The sequence below is a fragment of the Panicum virgatum genome, chromosome 7N (genome assembly GCF_016808335.1).
Source record: "Panicum virgatum strain AP13 chromosome 7N, P.virgatum_v5, whole genome shotgun sequence".
NCBI lineage: Eukaryota > Viridiplantae > Streptophyta > Magnoliopsida > Poales > Poaceae > Panicum > Panicum virgatum.
The window spans coordinates 45,423,965-45,444,897 of NC_053151.1; the positions used below are offsets into that span (position 1 = coordinate 45,423,965).

Genomic DNA, 20,933 nt, shown 5'->3' on the forward strand with positions numbered 1-20,933 from the left:
CGGATGACCGTTGCACAGAGCCAGCTTGTGACCGTTGTCACACAAAACTACTGTAGCTACAGTGCAAAATCAACTACCAGCCCAGCCACTTCAGTCCAAATGAACACGCTGTTTTTTTGGAAGATCACAGCGTGTAATACTTGTTTCGATGAATCCAGGTTTTACACTCGCCCTTCTACGTTCAACTTGGGATCCACCACCTGACAACAACTTCTACCTGGTCTGCACGAAACGTGTCCTTTTGTTCTGGGGCGTGATCGACTTCACCCCTTCTACAAGACGATCGTTAGGAAGAATGTGCAGACCGGTCTGCCCTGTGGTGTGGGCCTACCTCCTTTTCGTTCCATTCCCCCTATTTTTATTTATTTTTTCCTTTTCACTTGAATCATTTTTTTTAATTTTGCCACGCGTGGTTGTCTTCATCGTATTTACTTTAAAATAGATTTAGTCATATGGATATGCATTTAACCTCTTGTTTTTTTGTCCTATAAATAAAATCTTTTCCTTTCCCCTGTGAGGAGGCGGCGGACGGCGCTGCTCTTCCGGCTGGCCGTGACGAGCTCCCGAAGCGTGCCGCCCGTCGCCGCTGGGTTGTCGTTGTCGCTCGCCATGCCCGCCGTCTGCTGCAGCTGCGAGAGGAGGGCGTTGGACCTGAGCACGCGGCACGCCCGGGCTGAGCAACCAAGAAGAAGAACCCGCGTGAGTGCCGAAGGCGACGAGAGCATCCAATTCTTCTTCTTCCACGGAAACAGACGTATAGACTGGCTCTGCCAGGTCTGATCGCTCGTGTGCAGAAGGGATTGGAGCATTTCAAAGCTCGCTCGTGTAGAGAAGCCAGAGAATTTCGGCGAACCTGGACCGGATGGATGGACACCATCCGTGCCCCACCCATGGCGACCAGAGCTCCCGGCATCGGCGGCGGCAGAACCAGGCCTGCCGAGGCTAGCGGCTGTGACCTATCTCTAGAAGCACGCGTCGGGTCGCCGCCGCCGTCAACCTTCCCCCGCCACCAAGTGATCGGGCGAGCAGGCCCCTCTGCTTACCGCCTTCCCTGCGCCTCAGGCCGGGAGAGCTTGACGATGCCACGCCTAATCTGGACCGCGGAAATACGATCGGACGGCTCCAATGCTACCCGGGGGGTGGACGGTATTTCGAATACCGTCCACCCTCGGTGTCGCATGAAACGCCGTGGCCGCTTCACGCCGCCGCTCGCCGGGGCGTCGCCGCACCCTGGCTGTCCCTGGCGACCCTCCCCATGATCCTGGAAGCTTCGAAGCCATCTTCTTCTTCCTTCCTCAGTAAGCTCCTGCTACTCTCCTTTCCCTGTTCCTCTTCGGTAAGTTCTAAGATCTGTCGGTCTTCCTCCACCTATCCGCCCTGCTTCATTCTCTCAGCTTCTCTTCTGCTGCGTGGTGTTGATTGTTGCATTTCTTCTGTTTATTTTCCCTCTTTCTGGTTCTTATATTTTTTTCCCCTTTTTCCTACTCTGCCTTCATTTTCAGTGTTGTTGGTAGTTTTGACGGACCCCTTTTCTTCATCGTAATCCTTCTTTCCTGGTAGGAATCATTGTCTTCTTTGTGCCTGTGTGGTACGCATCACCTTGCTATGGTCGTCTCATATTTTGCTTCAATTGTGTCCAGGATTCACTCGCCTGCTCTTTGCTATGCTGGTCGTCGTTCCAGGGCCTTTGGCCCTTCTGTTGGTGTTCATTCCAGGTGAGATTATCAATTTAAGATTTTACGGCCCTTCATTGCCTGCCAATATTATTCTATCGTGGTTGTTGATTCTTCTTTCCCTTCTCTGACTGTTCCTGCTCCTTCCGTCTGTGGATAGCCTCTGTAAACACGGAACGAATGCTGTCGTTTTCTTTTAGTTGTGATGTATGCATGCCAATCCTATCTATATTGTACCATTAGCTGGCCTGTGATTATTTCGTGACTGTTGTTGCCTATGCTCTTAGTCTTAGAGTATGATTTGTTCATTGTCTGTGCTCATGTTTTTTTTTATGCTGCATGTGCTCGGTTGTAAAGACTTTGTTTTGCCATTTCATTATTATCCTGTCCATTTTTTGCCTGGAATATCCGTGTCCTTTCTAAATTATTTGGATGCGCTCTGTTTTTGCTGTTAGTGCTTTCACAATTCAATTTACTGCAGCAGGCCCTTCGTACTAGGATATTGTTGTTGTGCACTTAGCTTTTTGGGGGGGGGGATTCATGCTATTCTGCCTTTACGTTACTATTGCGGTTGGCGTCGATTTTAGCTACAGTGTTGATTTGCTTAATTGCTTCAGTATAACTTCTTTCTTTCGGTGCATCTTTCTCCCTGTGTGGGTTCCATACCTGTCTTGGATTCTATTTCAATGCCTTCTAGAAGGCCAAAATATGACCGGCCAACTGAGTCTGTGTCATCTTCTACATCAGGCCATCCTGCTTTGTCTGTTCATCCTATATGTCGTAGTGCTCGACGAAGTGGTCATGATCATTATAGGCATCATGTGCGCGCTGGTTTACTGAAGGCCGGCCAACTGCATTCTTTAGTACAGGTGTGTGCTTACTTAAGGATCATCTTGGTTCAGTTTGACTCATTTTGTGTGCTGTCGTTGCTAAAAAGTCACTCAGGTGCACTGCCACCTGTTCTAATAAAACCTTACCTAAATATATGTGCACCTCTGTTCACTTTTGCCTGCTATATACGCTTTCATTTTAACTAAACATTGGGTTGCTAATTTCTTTCTTTACCATATATGTTGCCTGACCTGGTAGGATAATTATGCTTATGACTAATCTTTGATCCTTCTTTTTATCTTCTCTGTTGTTATTTCTTTACCTTACAAAGATTTACTCACACTACTGTAGCCCTCTCAGAATTTTCATTACCTTCATTTACATGCCATATTATTTACTCAGAATTTCATTAATCCATCTATATACTTACATGTCTTTGAAATGTGTTTACAAATGAATGTTTCTATTTCTATTCTTGCACACAGAGCAACAGATACATTATCCGTGCACAGATCAAGTATATAGTTCCTAATCAATCATGGTGGTATTTGGCTTGTGAGAAATGCAATAGAACACTGCAGCCACATGGAGAGAAATATAAATGCGTTGGCCCTACATGTTCTGGAACAGGAGGACCTAGGTACCATGTTGTTCTGACATATATTCTGAAAAATGTGTGATGCCTTACTATACAACCTCTTCTTAGACTGTTATTATCACAGAGATTTATATTCCCTTATATAAATTATTGTCTCTCTTTGGTGTAATCTCATACACTTAACATGCCTGCATACATTATGTAGGTACAGCCTCCCTATTATTGCCACCGATCTTGTGGCACCGAGAGAGCAACAAAATGAAAGAACTATACAACTTGTGTTCTTTGGATCCATAGCACAAGAAATAATTGACACCCCAGTTGGTACTCTCATTGCTGCTAATGAAGGCGTGGGAATTTTCCTCCCAACAAAAATTACTGCCATCTATGGAAAACAATATGAGCTCCGTGTAAGCATTTCCTCAATGTCATTACAGCATATCAACATCACCTATCAAGTTGATGCTATTATAGGCATGGGTAGCATTCCTGCATCTACACCACCTCACTTGCATCTCGGTATGTTACATAAGCTAAACCTTTTGTATCAAACTGGTTCTGTATATTAACATGACCTACTACTTACCTTATCTACCTAATCGTACTTACTCAGCACTTGAAGGACAACCTTCTCATCAATCAGCAACAGAAAGCCAGCAACTCCACTCTACTGATAAATCTACACTCATCACTGGCACTGCACCAAATGGTTCTGGGTCTACACCACCTGAATGCAATAAGGTATTCGTATACCATACAAAGACCTGCTACTTTCATTAGAAACAATGACCAAGTCACCAAGACATTAATCAATAATTTTTAAATTATGCTAGGACATCAGCTCGGCATTACCTCATATAGATATATCAGGTACAGAAAATACTAAGTTTGAGATCCATGCAAGGACAAAGGTACAATTCCATACTACTAACAATTTGTGGCCTTAATGATCATACCTTTGCTGTATTTATGTGTTGACTATGTCCATATAATTTTAGGCTCCTGAATCATCTGAAAGCAATCTGTTGTCAACTCCGGCCTCAGTTGAAGACTTAGAAAAAGCTCAGGTATATCTCATAACATCATATCTACTATATTGCATAGAAAATCAAATACCTTTTGATTATGTAATACAACAAGATTATACTTGCCTTTCCCCATGCATCTTGCTGACCCAAAGACAAAAAAGAACAAATGTTCGATTGATGAGGCATCTCATAGCCATGGTAAAAATGATCCAAGGTATGTTACATATACAAGCACTTCAAATTTGTCCGAATAGGGTCCACATTACAATCTAAATCAGTTTGCCATATACTATACTACAATTTCTACTTAATAATGCATTCCAAATGAACATTTCAATAATTTTCATGTTTGTTAATGTGTAACACACCATGCCTTCCTATATATTCGTTACAGTGATATTCAGATGACGGCTAGAGCTCACCAATCCAGATGAACAAGACTAGGTGATTTGTATACACAGATAAATCCATTAATCTATGCAACTCCTACAATGTAATTGCAATATCTGAACTCACTGTTTCAATGCAGGGTAGCCTTGCAGTAGAGAAGGACATCCTATTTTGACAGTGGACCTAACGCAACTACGCCAGCACATGCTACTGTGCCTGCCAATTTGCGATGGTCCACATACCTCTACCGTGTGTAAATTAAATAGTAGGTAGAGAATCAGAACTACTATGGAATCCTTAGCAACCAAGCAGTGTCATCCCTGACGCCGCCCAACTAGACCATCCAACGAAAGGAAGGGAGGCCGCACCCTCCTAGGAAATGCATTTATGCAGGTGTTAGACATGTGTATTATAGCTTCCAAACAGCTGCTATATGTAAATTAATCAGTACTACGTGAGCTTGTCAAATATTATGCCGTCTGAGCTTGCCAAACATTATGCCGTCTGTCATCGTACTTCTATGAATGGACCTCTTTTCTTTCCCCAAATTGATCAGCCATACCCATACGCACAGCACCTGTAGGCGCGGTGTTAGCGCCCCACTATTCCTGTTTATACGCTGGGTAGCTTCCCCCTTTGGCCATCAATCATGGTATGCACATATCCAGCGCAAAAATTTTTGTGTTGGAATCTTACTAATTTGAAGTACTAAATAAAGTCTATTTAAAAAACTTTTTGTACAGATGGGTTGTAAATAGCGAGACGAATCTAATGATGCTAATTAATCCATGATTAATCAATAATTAACAGATGGTTACTATAGCATCACTGTTGCAAAATCATGGATTAAGTAGGCCCATTAAATTCGTCTCGCGATTTACAGCCCATCTATGCAAAAAGTTTTGTAAATAGACTTCATTTAGTACTCTATGCATGTGTCGAAACATTCGATGTGACGGTTTTTTTTGTGTTTACGGGGTTTATGGGGTGGGAACTAAACAGGGCCTTAATTTGCTCCATTAGTTGGACCGGATGGGTAGCTGGATACGCGGTTTTCCGGGTCCCGGGTTGATTTTGAATTCAGCGGGGCACATGGCGTGTTAACGGGTTGTCGATCACGGCGGTTCCGGCTTCATAGGATTTGGTGGTCCGACTGATCATCATAAGACTAGTATATATCTATCGGCCGGGGATCAGCGCTGGTAAGTCTAGTCCGTCCGTCCAGCTAGCTCGGTTGACCGGTCAAACATATCCATGGGTGATGCCGTGATGGGCCTGCCTGACGGCATAATTAATTGGCCTGATTAGCCAGATGGTAGCCAGATGGCCTGATTGGTCTGCCCTGTGGTGTGGGCCGACCTTCTTTTCGTTCCATTCCCCCTATTTTTATTTATTTTTTCCTTTTCACTTCCATCATTTTTTTTTAATTTTGCCACGCGTGGTTGTCTTCATCGTATTTACTTTAAAATAGATTTAGTCATATGGATATGCATTTAACCTCTTGTTTTTTTGTCCTATAAATAAAATCTTTTCCTTTCCTTTCCCCTGTGAGGAGGCGGCGGACGGCGCTGCTCTTCCGGCAGGCCGTGACGAGCTCCCGAAGCGTGCCGCCCGTCGCCGCTGGGTTGTCGTTGTCGCTCGCCATGCCCGCCGTCCGCTGCAGCTGCGAGAGGAGGGCGTTGGACCTGAGCACGCGGCACGCCCGGGCTGAGCAACCAAGAAGAAGAACCCGCGTGAGCGCCGAAGGCGACGAGAGCATCCAATTCTTCTTCTTCCACGGAAACAGACGTATAGACTGGCTCTGCCAGGTCTGATCGCTCGTGTGCAGAAGGGATTGGAGCATTTCAAAGCTCGCTCGTGTAGAGAAGCCAGAGAATTTCGGCGAACCTGGACCGGATGGATGGACACCATCCGTGCCCCACCCATGGCGACCAGAGCTCCCGGCATCGGCGGCGGCAGAACCAGGCCTGCCGAGGCTAGCGGCTGTGACCTATCTCTAGAAGCACGCGTCGGGTCGCCGCCGCCGTCAACCTTCCCCCGCCACCAAGTGATCGGGCGAGCAGGCCCCTCTGCTTACCGCCTTCCCTGCGCCTCAGGCCGGGAGAGCTTGACGATGCCACGCCTAATCTGGACCGCGGAAATACGATCGGACGGCTGCAATGCTACCCGGGGGTGGACGGTATTTCGAATACCGTCCACCCTCGGTGTCGCATGAAACGCCGTGGCCGCTTCACGCCGCCGCTCGCCGGGGCGTCGCCGCACCCTGGCTGTCCCTGGCGACCCTCCCCATGATCCTGGAAGCTTCGTGCCGCGGGATGTTGCACGCGACGATAGTGATCGAACAACGACTACCGCGGGGGTCGCAGGGAAATCGAAGGCCGCCTCCTCTGCTTCATTCCGCACGCCTGCCGTGGCTGGCCGGGGGCCCGGTGCAGCGCCGCGTTCCGGTCATATCCTGTAGCTGTCTTCGTCGCCTCTTCCTCCTTATCTCTCTGCCTCGCAAATCAGACCGAAAGTGCAATGCTTCTCCGATCGAAGGTGCAAGGCACTCTGCTCACACTTGTCATCTTTCTGCCTCGCAAATCAGAGTGCATGGCCGCATTGCACGGAGCACCGTGGCTGCAGAGCTGCACCGCCCTGTTCTTGATTAGCTGGAAGATCTGTGAGACTTGTCAGGGCATTCAGGCTTTGGCAGATTGCCAATTGGACCCACCCGCGCCCGCGTACGTCTTCCCTGCACACAGATTACAGAGCTCCCCCGATGGCACGCCCTGCTCGTAGGAGCCGCGCGCCCGCGCTGTGGACAGCCTCACGGCTAGCTGCTGCCGATTGCCCGACTCCACGCGCGCGGGCAGCTTCTGGTCGCCTTCCAGTTCAGGCGGCGCGTCCAGTGAGCGCGCCGCACGGCACCGGGGCAAGCACCAGGCCTCGTCGGACACCGGTGCGGCGTTTCGACGAACATGTCTGGCCGCCCTCGCACCACCCTGCCGGCCGTCATCGCCGCAGAAGCGAGCAAGCCACTGTTTCTCCCTTCTTCCGAGCCACCGACCCACCGCGGCCACCGGCAAGCTGCGTGAGCCCCTGACTTGGAAGCCGCCCCCTGCGACGCGACCAATCTTGGCCGCACACGTCCTATCGGACGGACGGTAGGTGCCCAAGGGGTGGACGGTATATGAAATACCGTCCCCCCGATTGGTATCTCAAACACCGTCCACCTTTGGGCGTCCTCCTCCGCGGTTCGTCGGAGCGCCGCAGCACTCAGGGCCTCCCTTGCTTCCGTCCACTTCCTCGTGAGCGTCTGGGAGCCTCGCCCTCCTGCATCTAGCCGCCACCACGCTCCTGAAGGCAGAAGGGGCGACCTCGACCGGGTGCTGGGCGCCGCGCGACGCTGCAACGGCCGGCATGGCAGGCGTCTCGCACGCACAATGCTCTCTCAAGACGCTAGCAGCCGGAGATGCGCCGCCTCCAGTCCCGGCCGTCAGCAGCCGTCTGTCTGAACACCGGTGTGCTCATCCTCTCGCCATCCTCGACGCGCGTGCGCAGCCACCAGGGGCCACGCGTGTCCGCCCCTGTTGAAGACGGAGACGGCAAGACGCAGGCGCAAAGGAACATCGTGTTGTCTCCTCCTCCTCGAAGGATTGCACGGCGAGAAGGCGGAACGTCAGTGCCCTGTTTCCGTGCATCTCATGGTAGGTCGTTTCGATAGAACAAGAAGGAAAGTGATGGCACATCTTGAATTGGTGAAGCTCAGTGTATCTTCGTTCTTCACACCGAGTTGATAAATTCGTGTTCATAAAGGCCGCACCGGAATTTGTTGATCAACGCTCCCTCGAATGGTTTTATTGAACATTTAATTTGAAAATATAAGAATGATGAGACACATCTACCCCTATAAATCAACCTAACTTTTCTTTTTCTATATGTCCATCACAATAATTGTATTATAATGCATTATACTTACAATTAAGACAAGCAATATACTAGGAGAAAATATTAGCACGGATAATATACTAGTCTAGACCAATCTGTCTACCCTGTGGGCCTACCTCCTTTTCCCTTTATCTTTATTTTTTCCCTTTTCACTTCCATCATTTTTTCCATTTTGCCACCTGTAGTTGTCTTCATCATATTTACTTAAAATAGATTATTCATATGGATATGCATTTAGCCTCTTTTTTTCTAGACAAAATTTTTCGTGTGTTTGAATTACTTAATTTTTATGCAAAATTTAGCTGATGGTATTTGTTTAAGTTAACATTTTTACAAGACCCGCTTGAACGAGTTGTTTCTTTTTTTAATAAGTTTTATGTGTATGAGCTGTCTAGAAAAAAAATACAAATATAGAAAGTTTTCTCTAAAATAAATTATCCTTGTGAAAATTTTGCAAACTACTATCTTTTTAAAGGGTCTACAAACCCTTTCAAAAAACTAGAGTTTTCTTTTTCAAACGGAAAAAAACTAGAGTGTTGATCTTTGTCATCAACTCATCATCGATCAAACGCTTCACTTTTTTTTAGATGATGAAAAGAGAAAAGGAGATGGCTGCTCTTCTAGCTGGGCCGTGTCAAATGACAGCCTTCTTTCCTGAAATGTTGACGCCTTGTGGGCTCTGTGCTATGGGCTTCAGCTGCCCACTCGAACGGAACAAAAGAGGGAACTCGGACGCGTGGCCGCGGTCATACGCTCCAGAAGGCAGAAAAGACCTCCTCCACATGCAAGGTAAGCACACTGCTAAAACAGAATAATAATACCATAAAAAAACAGAATAATAATGCAGATACACCGACTCATTAGTGATTTTCCTAGATAACGACTGACTCATTAGTGACAACTGAAGATCATATTGTTCATTACACATAATCAGTGGCGGATCTAGAAATGGTTGAAGGAGGGGCTAATTTTTTTCCTCTCTCTTACTTTCTTCTTCCTCATCCTTTCTTCTCAAAAAATTGAGGGGGGGGGGGGGGGGGGTTCAAGGGGGCTCCATGGTTTTTTGGGGTTTAGGGGGGCTGGAGCCCCCTAGACCCAGTGCTGTCTCCGCCCCACGTAATACACACTTTACACTCAATGCTGCATGCATGATGCGTGGTTGCAAATAATCAATATCAAATTTGGTAATTTGTCACCCTCTTATCCCCTTGGTCTTTCAGGGTATGGATCAGAGAGCTTTTGCTAATTGCTAGCTATACGTAGCGAGAGACAGAGAAAAAAAACTTGTTCTGTGTACGTTTCCCCATAAAGAAAGCGTCCGGGAGCTTTTACGTGTCATCGGCTGAGGCGCCGGCAGCTGTGCCGCTGTTGCAAAGTGGGCGTACGGTAGCGGTTGCTCCGTCCTTATCCACCAGCACCAGGCCACCACCGCTACACGACGATCACAGCTTCTCTAGCTCTGGTAGAAGGCATGCGGCAGCAGGGTTAGCAAATCTCCCTCTACCAGAGCGTGCACGCCCCGGCGGCGGTGGTGACGTCGTCGACGACCACGCCGTCGTCGAGGTTCCACAGGCTGCCCCACGTGGCGCCGTCCTCCTCGCCGGATCCGTACTCGTCGCTGGCCGTGGAGCCGCAGCAGCTGCCGGTGCCGCCGCCCTGGTGAACGGCGCCGTGGAGGAGGAGGGCGCACGACATGGGGCACATGAAGTCCATGGCGTCGTGCATGATCAGGTCCTCGTGGTGGTGGTGCCCGGCGGCGGTTTCGGCTTCGGCTGCCAACGCCGGCGATGACGGCGCCGCGCACGCGTCGTCGACGACCGCGCTGCCACGGTCGTCATCATCGGCCCCGGTGCGCGCGCCGCCGCCGTCCTGGTTCTCGTCCTTGGCGACCTGCCCGGCGGCCAGCTGCAACAGCTGCTGCTGCTGGCTCTGCATCTCCTGCCGCTGCTTGAGGAACCGCGCCCTCGCGCGCTCGATGTTCTTGGACGGCTTCCCCTTCTTGAAGTGCGTCCTCCAGTAGTTCTTGATCTCGTTGTCCGTCCTGCCCGGAAGGCTGCGCGCGATCGTCGACCACCTGCTCACGATACACGTGTGGCAAGCAAAGAATTTTCAGTACATCAACACTGGCTAGGAACCTTGTTTAATTAGTTGAGGAACTTTGTTTATTTCATGTTCAGTGCACAATATCTAATAAAGTCATGGCGCCTGATCGGTGTGCTAATTTACTATACCTGTTTCCCCACAAAGCGTGGAGCTGGACTATGATGCTCTCCTCCTGGGGCGTGATCTTGCCTCGCTTCAGATCTGGTCTCAGGTAGTTAACCCACCGGAGCCTGCAGCTCTTGCCACTCCTCTTCAGACCTGCAGCACAAAAAGGCCAAAAGGAGAATGGAGGATCTCAGACAAACAGCTCCAGCCACCCATGTCCACCGACAGGTGCCGGTCAATTTACTAACTTTGAGTGGTAGCAAGTGACGGCTTTCATGATCTAAGTATCATTCTAATAACCAACTCGATCACTCGAAGGATAACACAACTTTTTTTTTTAGAAAAAAAGATTTGCATGAGATAGCTGTAGTTTTCCTTGAAAATGGACTGATACGAACCCAGGTACAGTGTCGTTATGGATCGGAGATGGGCATCCAATAACAACTCGACCCTGTACTACCATTATACGCTCACTTTCACGTCACTCTTCTCATAAGACTTTTAAGTCTGCAACGTGTACGCACAGGAATATAACTGAATCGAAAGTATACGCATAAGATGCGCCCATCATATGATTATTAAGATCGCCGTAATCTGACGATCTTAATCAGACGACGGTGACGTCGTGACGATGGGTATCTTTTTACTCTATGCATCCACAGTTCCACACCACAGTTCAGATCAGTAGCCCACGGCGCATACTGTACATGTTTACAGCTAGTTGGTTGGTTCATGGAACTGGACGGAATTCCAAAAACTGGACATATAGAACTTTGTATAATTGGTTACGTTGTGCTCAGTGCTCACAGATAGATCATGCAGGCTCCCTCTTGCTAACTCGCGAGTGAGCTGAACACTCGCAGCAATAGCAGTAGCAGCAAATTGCAGGGGACAGACAGCATCGTGCATGGTGGAATCCTGGGACAGCTCTGCAAGTTGCCAGTTGAGGGTCCTGGCAAAACACAAGCTCAAAAGTACAACACCGTACACCGGTAGTACTGTGCCTGGTTGACGGCCGCCGCCGCAACTTGCTGCGAGCTCAATCATTCGCAAGTTGCAATAAGTTTAGCTGCTTTTAGCTTGTTTGTTGGTGAAAAGAGCCAGGGTTCCATTCGTACTTGGGGAACCCAAAATAAAAACCGCACAATTGAAATCAAGTGGATCGATCACCAATAAGAAAATTAAACTAACAAAAGGGAGGAGGCGAATTTGCTCTTGAAATCGGCAGTAGCGTACCTGTGAGCTTGGAGACGGAGTTCCACCGCCCCTCGCCGTGCTGCCGGACGTGCTCGACGAGGAGCGTGTCCTCCTGGCTGGTCCACGGGCCCTTCCGCCACCCGTCCACCTCCTGCCGTCCCCAGCCCAGCGGCGCCGCCTCCATTGGTAGCTAGCTAGCACAATACGAAAAGCTCAGCTCGCCGGGAGCTTGCTGCTGATTCTTGCCTCGAAGGGGCGCTGTTCTTAGGTGTTTCCTTGGAGATATTTGTGCGGGCAGGCCCGCGGCAGGTAGCTCGATCGTACGCTGGCCGGAGGGGCAGAGCTAGCAAAGCCTTTCCCTTTGCTCGGATTCTGCCTGTCCTGCGGCGAGTGAGGAGGAGAGGGCACGGGGCGAGTGAGCCGCTGCCGCGTATATATCGGGCACCGGCGCGGCGGGGCTCCGTTCCGCTTCCCCTGTCGCTCGCCAAAGACCCCCCGCGCGTCGCTGTCAGGGGGAATTCCATGCTCCACTAGGCACTAGCCCGGCTGTCGAGCCGGGTTTCCCCAATTGCCCCCGGCCCGGACCCGCGGTAAATTCTTGGACCTCGGCTCGGGCACGGGCGAGTTACCGCGCGCTTAATTATTTCTTGCCGCGAAAGCGCGCCCTTAGGGCCAGGTGTAAAGAGAAGTGAGGACTAAAAGAGTGCCTTAGAATTTTAGATAGCTAGTGTGCTCTTTCGATCATTCACAAATCAAAGATGTGTACGTAGTAAAGAAAAACGGCTGTCTGATCGAGGCCTGAATGAAAAATTCTACTGTATGTATGTTAATATGTGTACCCTGTAGTAGTATAGTATATTGCCGCAACTCCTTAACAATAATTGTTAGTTTAATTTCCTTTTCTTTCTAGTTCTTGGTTCAAAACTACAAGATTCGTGCCTTAACCACCTCAGTCGCCCTTATTCCGACTTATCTGCTTTCGACTTATTTAGATTTATTTTAGTTTATTTTCTTTCACATAATACTATTAAGTCAGCCGAAATCAGCTGGCTTTTTCCACAGGCCAAACAAGCATCTACAAAACATAGAGGCATTAGCATAATTAAACTAACATATACCCAGGTATTAGCATACAGCTTCACCTTTGCCATCTCCATCCAGCATCTTAGCTAGCTTGGCTGCCTGATCTATCCTCTGTGTCCCCTGGGCGCCAGAACCACACTACAAAATACACATCTTCCGGCCGGGCCGAGGGTTCCAGAAAGCCGACGCGTGGCTAACTGCCTCTCTGCCAACAACTCAACAAGTGGTGCACTTGGATCACACCTGCATCAAGTGCGAACAAACTGACGCTCGAGCTATGATGGCAATCGTACTTGTAGTAGCGATGGCGATGGCGATGGCGATGGCGATCGTGGTCACGCTTTCCGACGCACAAACGGACTAAACTAATCTCTCCCAGCAGGCTAATCTGCACACGATGACACAGGCGACATGATCGACGCGCGCGCGTGCGACGTACCTGGTCGATTCGACGATCAACATTTTGGTGAGCTGGCACGCGGTTAATTAGAACAAATAATATATATAGGATGGCACATACATGTATCTGCGATCATGCATGCCCCCTTTCTTTGGTGCAAAGAAAGGGCCCTGTCCGGGACGGATCGATGTCGCTTGCTCCTGTGTCTCCGGCCGATCATCGCCTGGTCGATCTCTGCTGTGTCGCCGTCGGGGTGAAAAGGCGACAGATTAAGTAGCACACGACACTAGCGCAGCTCTGTCCAAGTGTAGCAGAGTGGTATCTAAATACACGTACTCCTATCCATTACTCATTAACTAGCAACTAGTGATAGTAGTGGGCATATATATCCTGCGGCGCGCGTGTGCCAGAAATCCTTGGTCTCGTTTGGCTTGCAGCGTGCTAGTGAATAGTGATAGTTTGACCACTAATTACGATGTCAAACAAAGTCAGTTTACAAAACCAACTTCAGAACCCCGCGCTAGTGACCCTGAAGAATCTAATGAGGTTTTTGACCGCGCGATCAGAGGATGGTTACTGTAGCAAATCATCGATTAATTACTGCCATTAGATTCGTCGCGAAAAATTACACCCATCCTTGAAAAAGTTTTACAAATAGACCTCATTTAGTACACCATGCATACAAGATTTTTTTTGTAGAATGAAATAGCATGGAGAAAACAAACAAAGCACTTACTGATCGAGATCATATATATCTATCGTATACATAGTAGTGGTGTGTGTGTGTATGGAGTACATAGTAGTGGTGTGATATATATATATATATATATATATATATATATATATATATATATATATATATATATATATATATATATATATAGTGTGTGTGTGCGTGCCGGGGGCGGTCGAGCTGGCCTCACTACTACAGAAACGCTAATTTATCCCGGTTGGGAAACCCTTATTGTCCTGGTTTCCCAACCGGGAACGTCAGGCCGGGACAAAAGGGGGTCCTTTTGTACCGGGTCTGGCAACCGGGACAAAAGGTGATCCCAGCGCCACGTGGCCGACCATACTTACAGAACCCACAAGCTTGTTGAGATCATGCAAAATAATACGCAAGGAGAGTAAAATACTTACAGAACCCACAAGCCGACCATAGAGATGTCGAGGTCCTCCTCATTTAATACACCATGCATATAAGATTCTTTTTTAGAATGGAATAGCGTGGAGAAAACAAACAAGGCGCTTACTGATGGAGATCATATGTAAATCTATATCGCCCGACCAAACCGAGACCTCCGGAGGCCTGAGCGTCGTTGCCAATTCCGTTGCTCCGTGTGTCCCCTGGTTGCTCAGTGCAATTTCTGCCTCCTGCGTGCGCGACGCGTGCCTCATCTTTTAAGTGCATGTGCGACATCCTGTCGTTGCCGCTCTTTGCGTGCTCCATTTCCCTTTGGGCCATTGAGTTTCGTGGGCCTTCTTGTGCGTCGTCCGTGTCCATCCATTATTTCGGCCTGCTTGGGGACTGCGGGCCTCCTACACCACGTCGATGCTATGCAGTTCCGTGTCACGGCTCTCAGCTCCCACCTGTACGGCATTATCCGTGCTGTCACGGCCCTCAGCTCCCACCTGTACGCCATTACCCTCGGCTGCGCCGCCCACTGCAGCCATCTTCTTCTTCCTTCCTCAGTAAGCTCCTGCTACTCTCCTTTCCCTGTTCCTCTTCGGTAAGTTCTAAGATCTGTCGGTCTTCCTCCACCTATCCGCCCTGCTTCATTCTCTCAGCTTCTCTTCTGCTGCGTGGTGTTGATTGTTGCATTTCTTCTGTTTATTTTCCCTCTTTCTGGTTCTTATATTTTTCCCCTTTTTCCTACTCTGCCTTCATTTTCAGTGTTGTTGGTAGTTTTGACGGACCCCTTTTCTTCATCGTAATCCTTCTTTCCTGGTAGGAATCATTTTGTCTTCTTTGTGCCTGTGTCGTACGCATCACCTTGCTATGGTCGTCTCATATTTTGCTTCAATTGTGTCCAGGATTCACTCGCCTGCTCTTTGCTATGCTGGTCGTCGTTCCAGGGCCTTTGGCCCTTCTGTTGGTGTTCATTCCAGGTGAGATTATCAATTTAAGATTTTATGGCCCTTCATTGCCTGCCAATATTATTCTATCGTGGTTGTTGATTCTTCTTTCCCTTCTCTGACTGTTCCTGCTCCTTCCGTCTGTGGATAGCTTCTGTAAACACGGAACGAATGCTGTCGTTTTCTTTTAGTTGTGATGTATGCATGCCAATCCTATCTATATTGTACCATTAGCTGGCCTGTGATTATTTCGTGACTGTTGTTGCCTATGCTCTTAGTCTTAGAGTATGATTTGTTCATTGTCTGTGCTCATGTTTTTTTTTATGCTGCATGTGCTCGGTTGTAAAGACTTTGTTTTGCCATTTCATTATTATCCTGTCCATTTTTTGCCTGGAATATCCGTGTCCTTTCTAAATTATTTGGATGCGCTCTGTTTTTGCTGTTAGTGCTTTCACAATTCAATTTACTGCAGCAGGCCCTTCGTACTAGGATATTGTTGTTGTGCACTTAGCTTTTTTTGGGGGGGGGGGATTCATGCTATTCTGCCTTTACGTTACTATTGCGGTTGGCGTCGATTTTAGCTACAGTGTTGATTTGCTTAATTGCTTCAGTATAACTTCTTTCTTTCGGTGCATCTTTCTCCCTGTGTGGGTTCCATACCTGTCTTGGATTCTATTTCAATGCCTTCTAGAAGGCCAAAATATGACCGGCCAACTGAGTCTGTGTCATCTTCTACATCAGGCCATCCTACTTTGTCTGTTCATCCTATATGTCGTAGTGCTCGACGAAGTGGTCATGATCATTATAGGCATCATGTGCGCGCTGGTTTACTGAAGGCCGGCCAACTGCATTCTTTAGTACAGGTGTGTGCTTACTTAAGGATCATCTTGGTTCAGTTTGACTCATTTTGTGTGCTGTCGTTGCTAAAAAGTCACTCAGGTGCACTGCCACCTGTTCTAATAAAACCTTACCTAAATATATGTGCACCTCTGTTCACTTTTGCCTGCTATAGACGCTTTCATTTTAACTAAACATTGGGTTGCTAATTTCTTTCTTTACCATATATGTTGTCTGACCTGGTAGGATAATTATGCTTATGACTAATCTTTGATCCTTTTTTTTATCTTCTCTGTTGTTATTTCTTTACCTTACAAAGATTTACTCACACTACTGTAGCCCTCTCAGAATTTTCATTACCTTCATTTACATGCCATATTATTTACTCAGAATTTCATTAATCCATCTATATACTTACATGTCTTTGAAATGTGTTTACAAATGAATGTTTCTATTTCTATTCTTGCACACAGAGCAACAGATACATTATCCGTGCACAGATCAAGTATATAGTTCCTAATCAATCATGGTGGTATTTGGCTTGTGAGAAATGCAATAGAACACTGCAGCCACATGGAGAGAAATATAAATGCGTTGGCCCTACATGTTCTGGAACAGGAGGACCTAGGTACCATGTTGTTCTGACATATATTCTGAAAAATGTGTGATGCCTTACTATACAACCTCTTCTTAGACTGTTATTATCACAGAGATTTATATTCCCTTATATAAATTATTGTCTCTCTTTGGTGTAATCTCATACACTTAACATGCCTGCATACATTATGTAGGTACAGCCTCCCTATTATTGCCACCGATCTTGTGGCACCGAGAGAGCAACAAAATGAAAGAACTATACAACTTGTGTTCTTTGGATCCATAGCACAAGAAATAATTGACACCCCAGTTGGTACTCTCATTGCTGCTAATGAAGGCGTGGGAATTTTCCTCCCAACAAAAATTACTGCCATCTATGGAAAACAATATGAGCTCCGTGTAAGCATTTCCTCAATGTCATTACAGCATATCAACATCACCTATCAAGTTGATGCTATTATAGGCATGGGTAGCATTCCTGCATCTACACCACCTCACTTGCATCTCGGTATGTTACATAAGCTAAACCTTTTGTATCAAACTGGTTCTGTATATTAACATGACCTACTACTTACCTTATCTACCTAATCGTACTTACTCAGCACTTGAAGGACAACCTTCTCATCAATCAGCAACAGAAAGCCAGCAACTCCACTCTACTGATAAATCTACACTCATCACTGGCACTGCACCAAATGGTTCTGGGTCTACACCACCTGAATGCAATAAGGTATTCGTATACCATACAAAGACCTGCTACTTTCATTAGAAACAATGACCAAGTCACCAAGACATTAATCAATAATTTTTAAATTATGCTAGGACATCAGCTCGGCATTACCTCATATAGATATATCAGGTACAGAAAATACTAAGTTTGAGATCCATGCAAGGACAAAGGTACAATTCCATACTACTAACAATTTGTGGCCTTAATGATCATACCTTTGCTGTATTTATGTGTTGACTATGTCCATATAATTTTAGGCTCCTGAATCATCTGAAAGCAATCTGTTGTCAACTCTGGCCTCAGTTGAAGACTTAGAAAAAGCTCAGGTATATCTCATAACATCATATCTACTATATTGCATAGAAAATCAAATACCTTTTGATTATGTAATACAACAAGATTATACTTGCCTTTCCCCATGCATCTTGCTGACCCAAAGACAAAAAAGAACAAATGTTCGATTGATGAGGCATCTCATAGCCATGGTAAAAATGATCCAAGGTATGTTACATATACAAGCACTTCAAATTTGTCCGAATAGGGTCCACATTACAATCTAAATCAGTTTGCCATATACTATACTACAATTTCTACTTAATAATGCATTCCAAATGAACATTTCAATAATTTTCATGTTTGTTAATGTGTAACACATCATGCCTTCCTATATATTCGTTACAGTGATATTCAGATGACGGCTAGAGCTCACCAATCCAGATGAACAAGACTAGGTGATTTGTATACACAGATAAATCCATTAATCTATGCAACTCCTACAATGTAATTGCAATATCTGAACTCACTGTTTCAATGCAGGGTAGCCTTGCAGTAGAGAAGGACATCCTATTTTGACAGTGGACCTAACGCAACTACGCCAGCACATGCTACTGTGCCTGCCAATTTGCGATGGTCCACATACCTCTACCGTGTGTAAATTAAATAGTAGGTAGAGAATCAGAACTACTATGGAATCCTTAGCAACCAAGCAGTGTCATCCCTGACGTCGCCCAACTAGACCATCCAACGAAAGGAAGGGAGGCCGCACCCTCCTAGGAAATGCATTTATGCAGGTGTTAGACATGTGTATTATAGCTTCCAAACAGCTGCTATATGTAAATTAATCAGTACTACCTGAGCTTGTCAAATATTATGCCGTCTGAGCTTGCCAAACATTATGCCGTCTGTCATCGTACTTCTATGAATGGACGTCTTTTCTCTCCCCAAATTGATCAGCCATACCCATACGCACAGCACCTGTAGGCGCGGTGTTAGCGCGCCAATATTCCTGTTTATACGTGGGTAGCTTCCCCCTTTGGCCATCAATCATGGTATGCACATATCCAGCGCAAAATTTTTTGTGTTGGAATCTTACTAATTTGAAGTACTAAATAAAGTCTATTTAAAAAACTTTTTGTACAGATGGGTTGTAAATAGCGAGACGAATCTAATGATGCTAATTAATCCATGATTAATCAATAATTAACAGATGGTTACTATAGCATCACTGTTGCAAAATCATAGATTAAGTAGGCCCATTAAATTCGTCTCGCGATTTACAGCCCATCTATGCAAAAAGTTTTGTAAATAGACTTCATTTAGTACTCTATGCATGTGTCGAAACATTCGATGTGACGGTTTTTTTTGTGTTTACGGGGTTTATGGGGTGGGAACTAAACAGGGCCTTAATTTGCTCCATTAGTTGGACCGGATGGGTAGCTGGATACGCGGTTTTCCGGGTCCCGGGTTGATTTTGAATTCAGCGGGGCACATGGCGTGTTAACGGGTTGTCGATCACGGCGGTTCCGGCTTCATAGGATTTGGTGGTCCGACTGATCATCATAAGACTAGTATATATCTATCGGCCGGGGATCAGCGCTGGTAAGTCTAGTCCGTCCGTCCAGCTAGCTCGGTTGACCGGTCAAACATATCCATGGGTGATGCCGTGATGGGCCTGCCTGACGGCATAATTAATTGGCCTGATTAGCCAGATGGTAGCCAGATGGCCTGATTGGTCTGCCCTGTGGTGTGGGCCGACCTCCTTTTCGTTCCATTCCCCCTATTTTTATTTATTTTTTCCTTTTCACTTCCATCATTTTTTTTAATTTTGCCACGCGTGGTTGTCTTCATCGTATTTACTTTAAAATAGATTTAGTCATATGGATATGCATTTAACCTCTTGTTTTTTGTCCTATAAATAAAATCTTTTCCTTTCCTTTCCCCTGTGAGGAGGCGGCGGACGGCGCTGCTCTTCCGGCAGGCCGTGACGAGCTCCCGAAGCGTGCCGCCCGTCGCCGCTGGGTTGTCGTTGTCGCTCGCCATGCCCGCCGTCCGCTGCAGCTGCGAGAGGAGGGCGTTGGACCTGAGCACGCGGCACGCCCGGGCTGAGCAACCAAGAAGAAGAACCCGCGTGAGTGCCGAAGGCGACGAGAGCATCCAATTCTTCTTCTTCCACGGAAACAGACGTATAGACTGACTCTGCCAGGTCTGGTCGCTCATGTGCAGAAGGGATTGGAGCATTTCAAAGCTCGCTCGTGTAGAGAAGCCAGAGAATTTCAGCGAACCTGGACCGGATGGATGGACACCATCCGTGCCCCACCCATGGCGACCAGAGCTCCCGGCATCGGCGGCGGCAGAACCAGGCCTGCCGAGGCTAGCGGCTGTGACCTATCTTTAGAAGCACGCGTCGGGTCGCCGCCGCCGTCAACCTTCCCCCACCACCAAGTGATCGGGCGAGCAGGCCCCTCTGCATCCCGCCTTCCCTGCGCCTCAGGCCGGGAGAGCTTGACAATGCCACGCCTAATCTGGACCGCGGAAATACGATCGGACGGCTGCAATGCTACCGGGGGGTGGACGGTATTTCAAATACCGTCCACCCTCGGTGTCGCATGAAACGCCGTGGCCGCTTCACGCCGCCGCTCGCCGGGGCGTCGCCGCACCCTGGCTGTCCCTGGCGACCCTCCCCATGATCCTGGAAGCTTCGTGCCGCGGGATTTTGCACGCGACGATGGTGATCGAACAACGACTACCGCGGGGGTCGCAGGGAAATCGAAGGCCGCCTGCTCTGCTTCATGCCGCACGCCTGCCGTGGCTGGCCGGGGGCCCGGTGCAGCGCCGCGTTCCGGCCATATCCTGCAGCTGTCTTCGTCGCCTCTTCCTCCTTATCTCTCTGCCTCGCAAATCAGACCGAAGGTGCAATGCTTCTCCGATCGAAGGTGCAAGGCACTCTGCTCACACTTGTCATCTTTCTGCCTCGCAAATCAGAGTGCATGGCCGCATTGCACGGAGCACCGTGGCTGCAGAGCTGCACCGCCCTGTTCTTGATTAGCTGGAAGATCTGTGAGACTCGTCAGGGCAT

The 20,933-nt window shown here is 47.6% G+C and overlaps 3 protein-coding genes across 18 annotated transcripts; 2 read left to right on the forward strand and 1 right to left on the reverse strand.

The window, feature by feature from the left end:
• The first annotated feature begins 1,274 nt into the window (after window positions 1-1,274).
• Window positions 1,275-5,068, forward strand: LOC120682390. 9 transcript variants are annotated; one of them, XR_005678405.1, is made up of 12 exons: window positions 1,275-1,336; window positions 1,503-1,556; window positions 1,641-1,715; window positions 2,421-2,542; window positions 2,990-3,144; window positions 3,308-3,621; window positions 3,716-3,843; window positions 3,936-4,013; window positions 4,101-4,169; window positions 4,283-4,376; window positions 4,414-4,574; window positions 4,660-5,068. XR_005678405.1 is itself a non-coding variant. In XM_039964269.1 (12 exons), exons 3-11 carry the CDS (start codon window positions 1,664-1,666, stop codon window positions 4,562-4,564), a joined length of 1,020 nt encoding a protein of 339 aa, XP_039820203.1. In that variant the 5' UTR covers window positions 1,275-1,336; window positions 1,503-1,556; window positions 1,641-1,663; the 3' UTR covers window positions 4,565-4,574; window positions 4,660-5,068. The 9 variants fall into 9 exon arrangements, 3 of the variants coding, with proteins under 3 accessions (XP_039820203.1, XP_039820202.1, XP_039820204.1); XM_039964269.1 differs by having other exon boundaries at window positions 4,283-4,344; window positions 4,525-4,574; XR_005678406.1 differs by having other exon boundaries at window positions 4,101-4,376.
• A 4,493-nt stretch (window positions 5,069-9,561) lies between these two features.
• On the reverse strand, window positions 9,562-12,245 carry LOC120680591 (myb-related protein MYBAS2-like). The gene is made up of 3 exons (XM_039962090.1): window positions 11,895-12,245; window positions 10,682-10,811; window positions 9,562-10,524 (listed from the first exon to the last, which is right to left on the reverse strand). Exons 1-3 carry the CDS (start codon window positions 12,037-12,039, stop codon window positions 9,951-9,953), a joined length of 849 nt encoding a protein of 282 aa, XP_039818024.1. The 5' UTR covers window positions 12,040-12,245; the 3' UTR covers window positions 9,562-9,950.
• A 2,646-nt stretch (window positions 12,246-14,891) lies between these two features.
• Window positions 14,892-18,760, forward strand: LOC120680519. 8 transcript variants are annotated; one of them, XM_039962016.1, is made up of 11 exons: window positions 14,892-15,068; window positions 15,233-15,286; window positions 15,373-15,447; window positions 16,811-16,879; window positions 17,043-17,356; window positions 17,451-17,578; window positions 17,671-17,748; window positions 17,836-17,904; window positions 18,018-18,079; window positions 18,260-18,309; window positions 18,395-18,760. In XM_039962016.1, exons 1-10 carry the CDS (start codon window positions 14,896-14,898, stop codon window positions 18,297-18,299), a joined length of 1,062 nt encoding a protein of 353 aa, XP_039817950.1. In that variant the 5' UTR covers window positions 14,892-14,895; the 3' UTR covers window positions 18,300-18,309; window positions 18,395-18,760. The 8 variants fall into 8 exon arrangements, with proteins under 8 accessions (XP_039817950.1, XP_039817948.1, XP_039817951.1 ...); XM_039962014.1 differs by having other exon boundaries at window positions 17,836-18,079; XM_039962017.1 differs by lacking the exon at window positions 18,018-18,079.
• The last annotated feature ends 2,173 nt before the right edge of the window (window positions 18,761-20,933 follow it).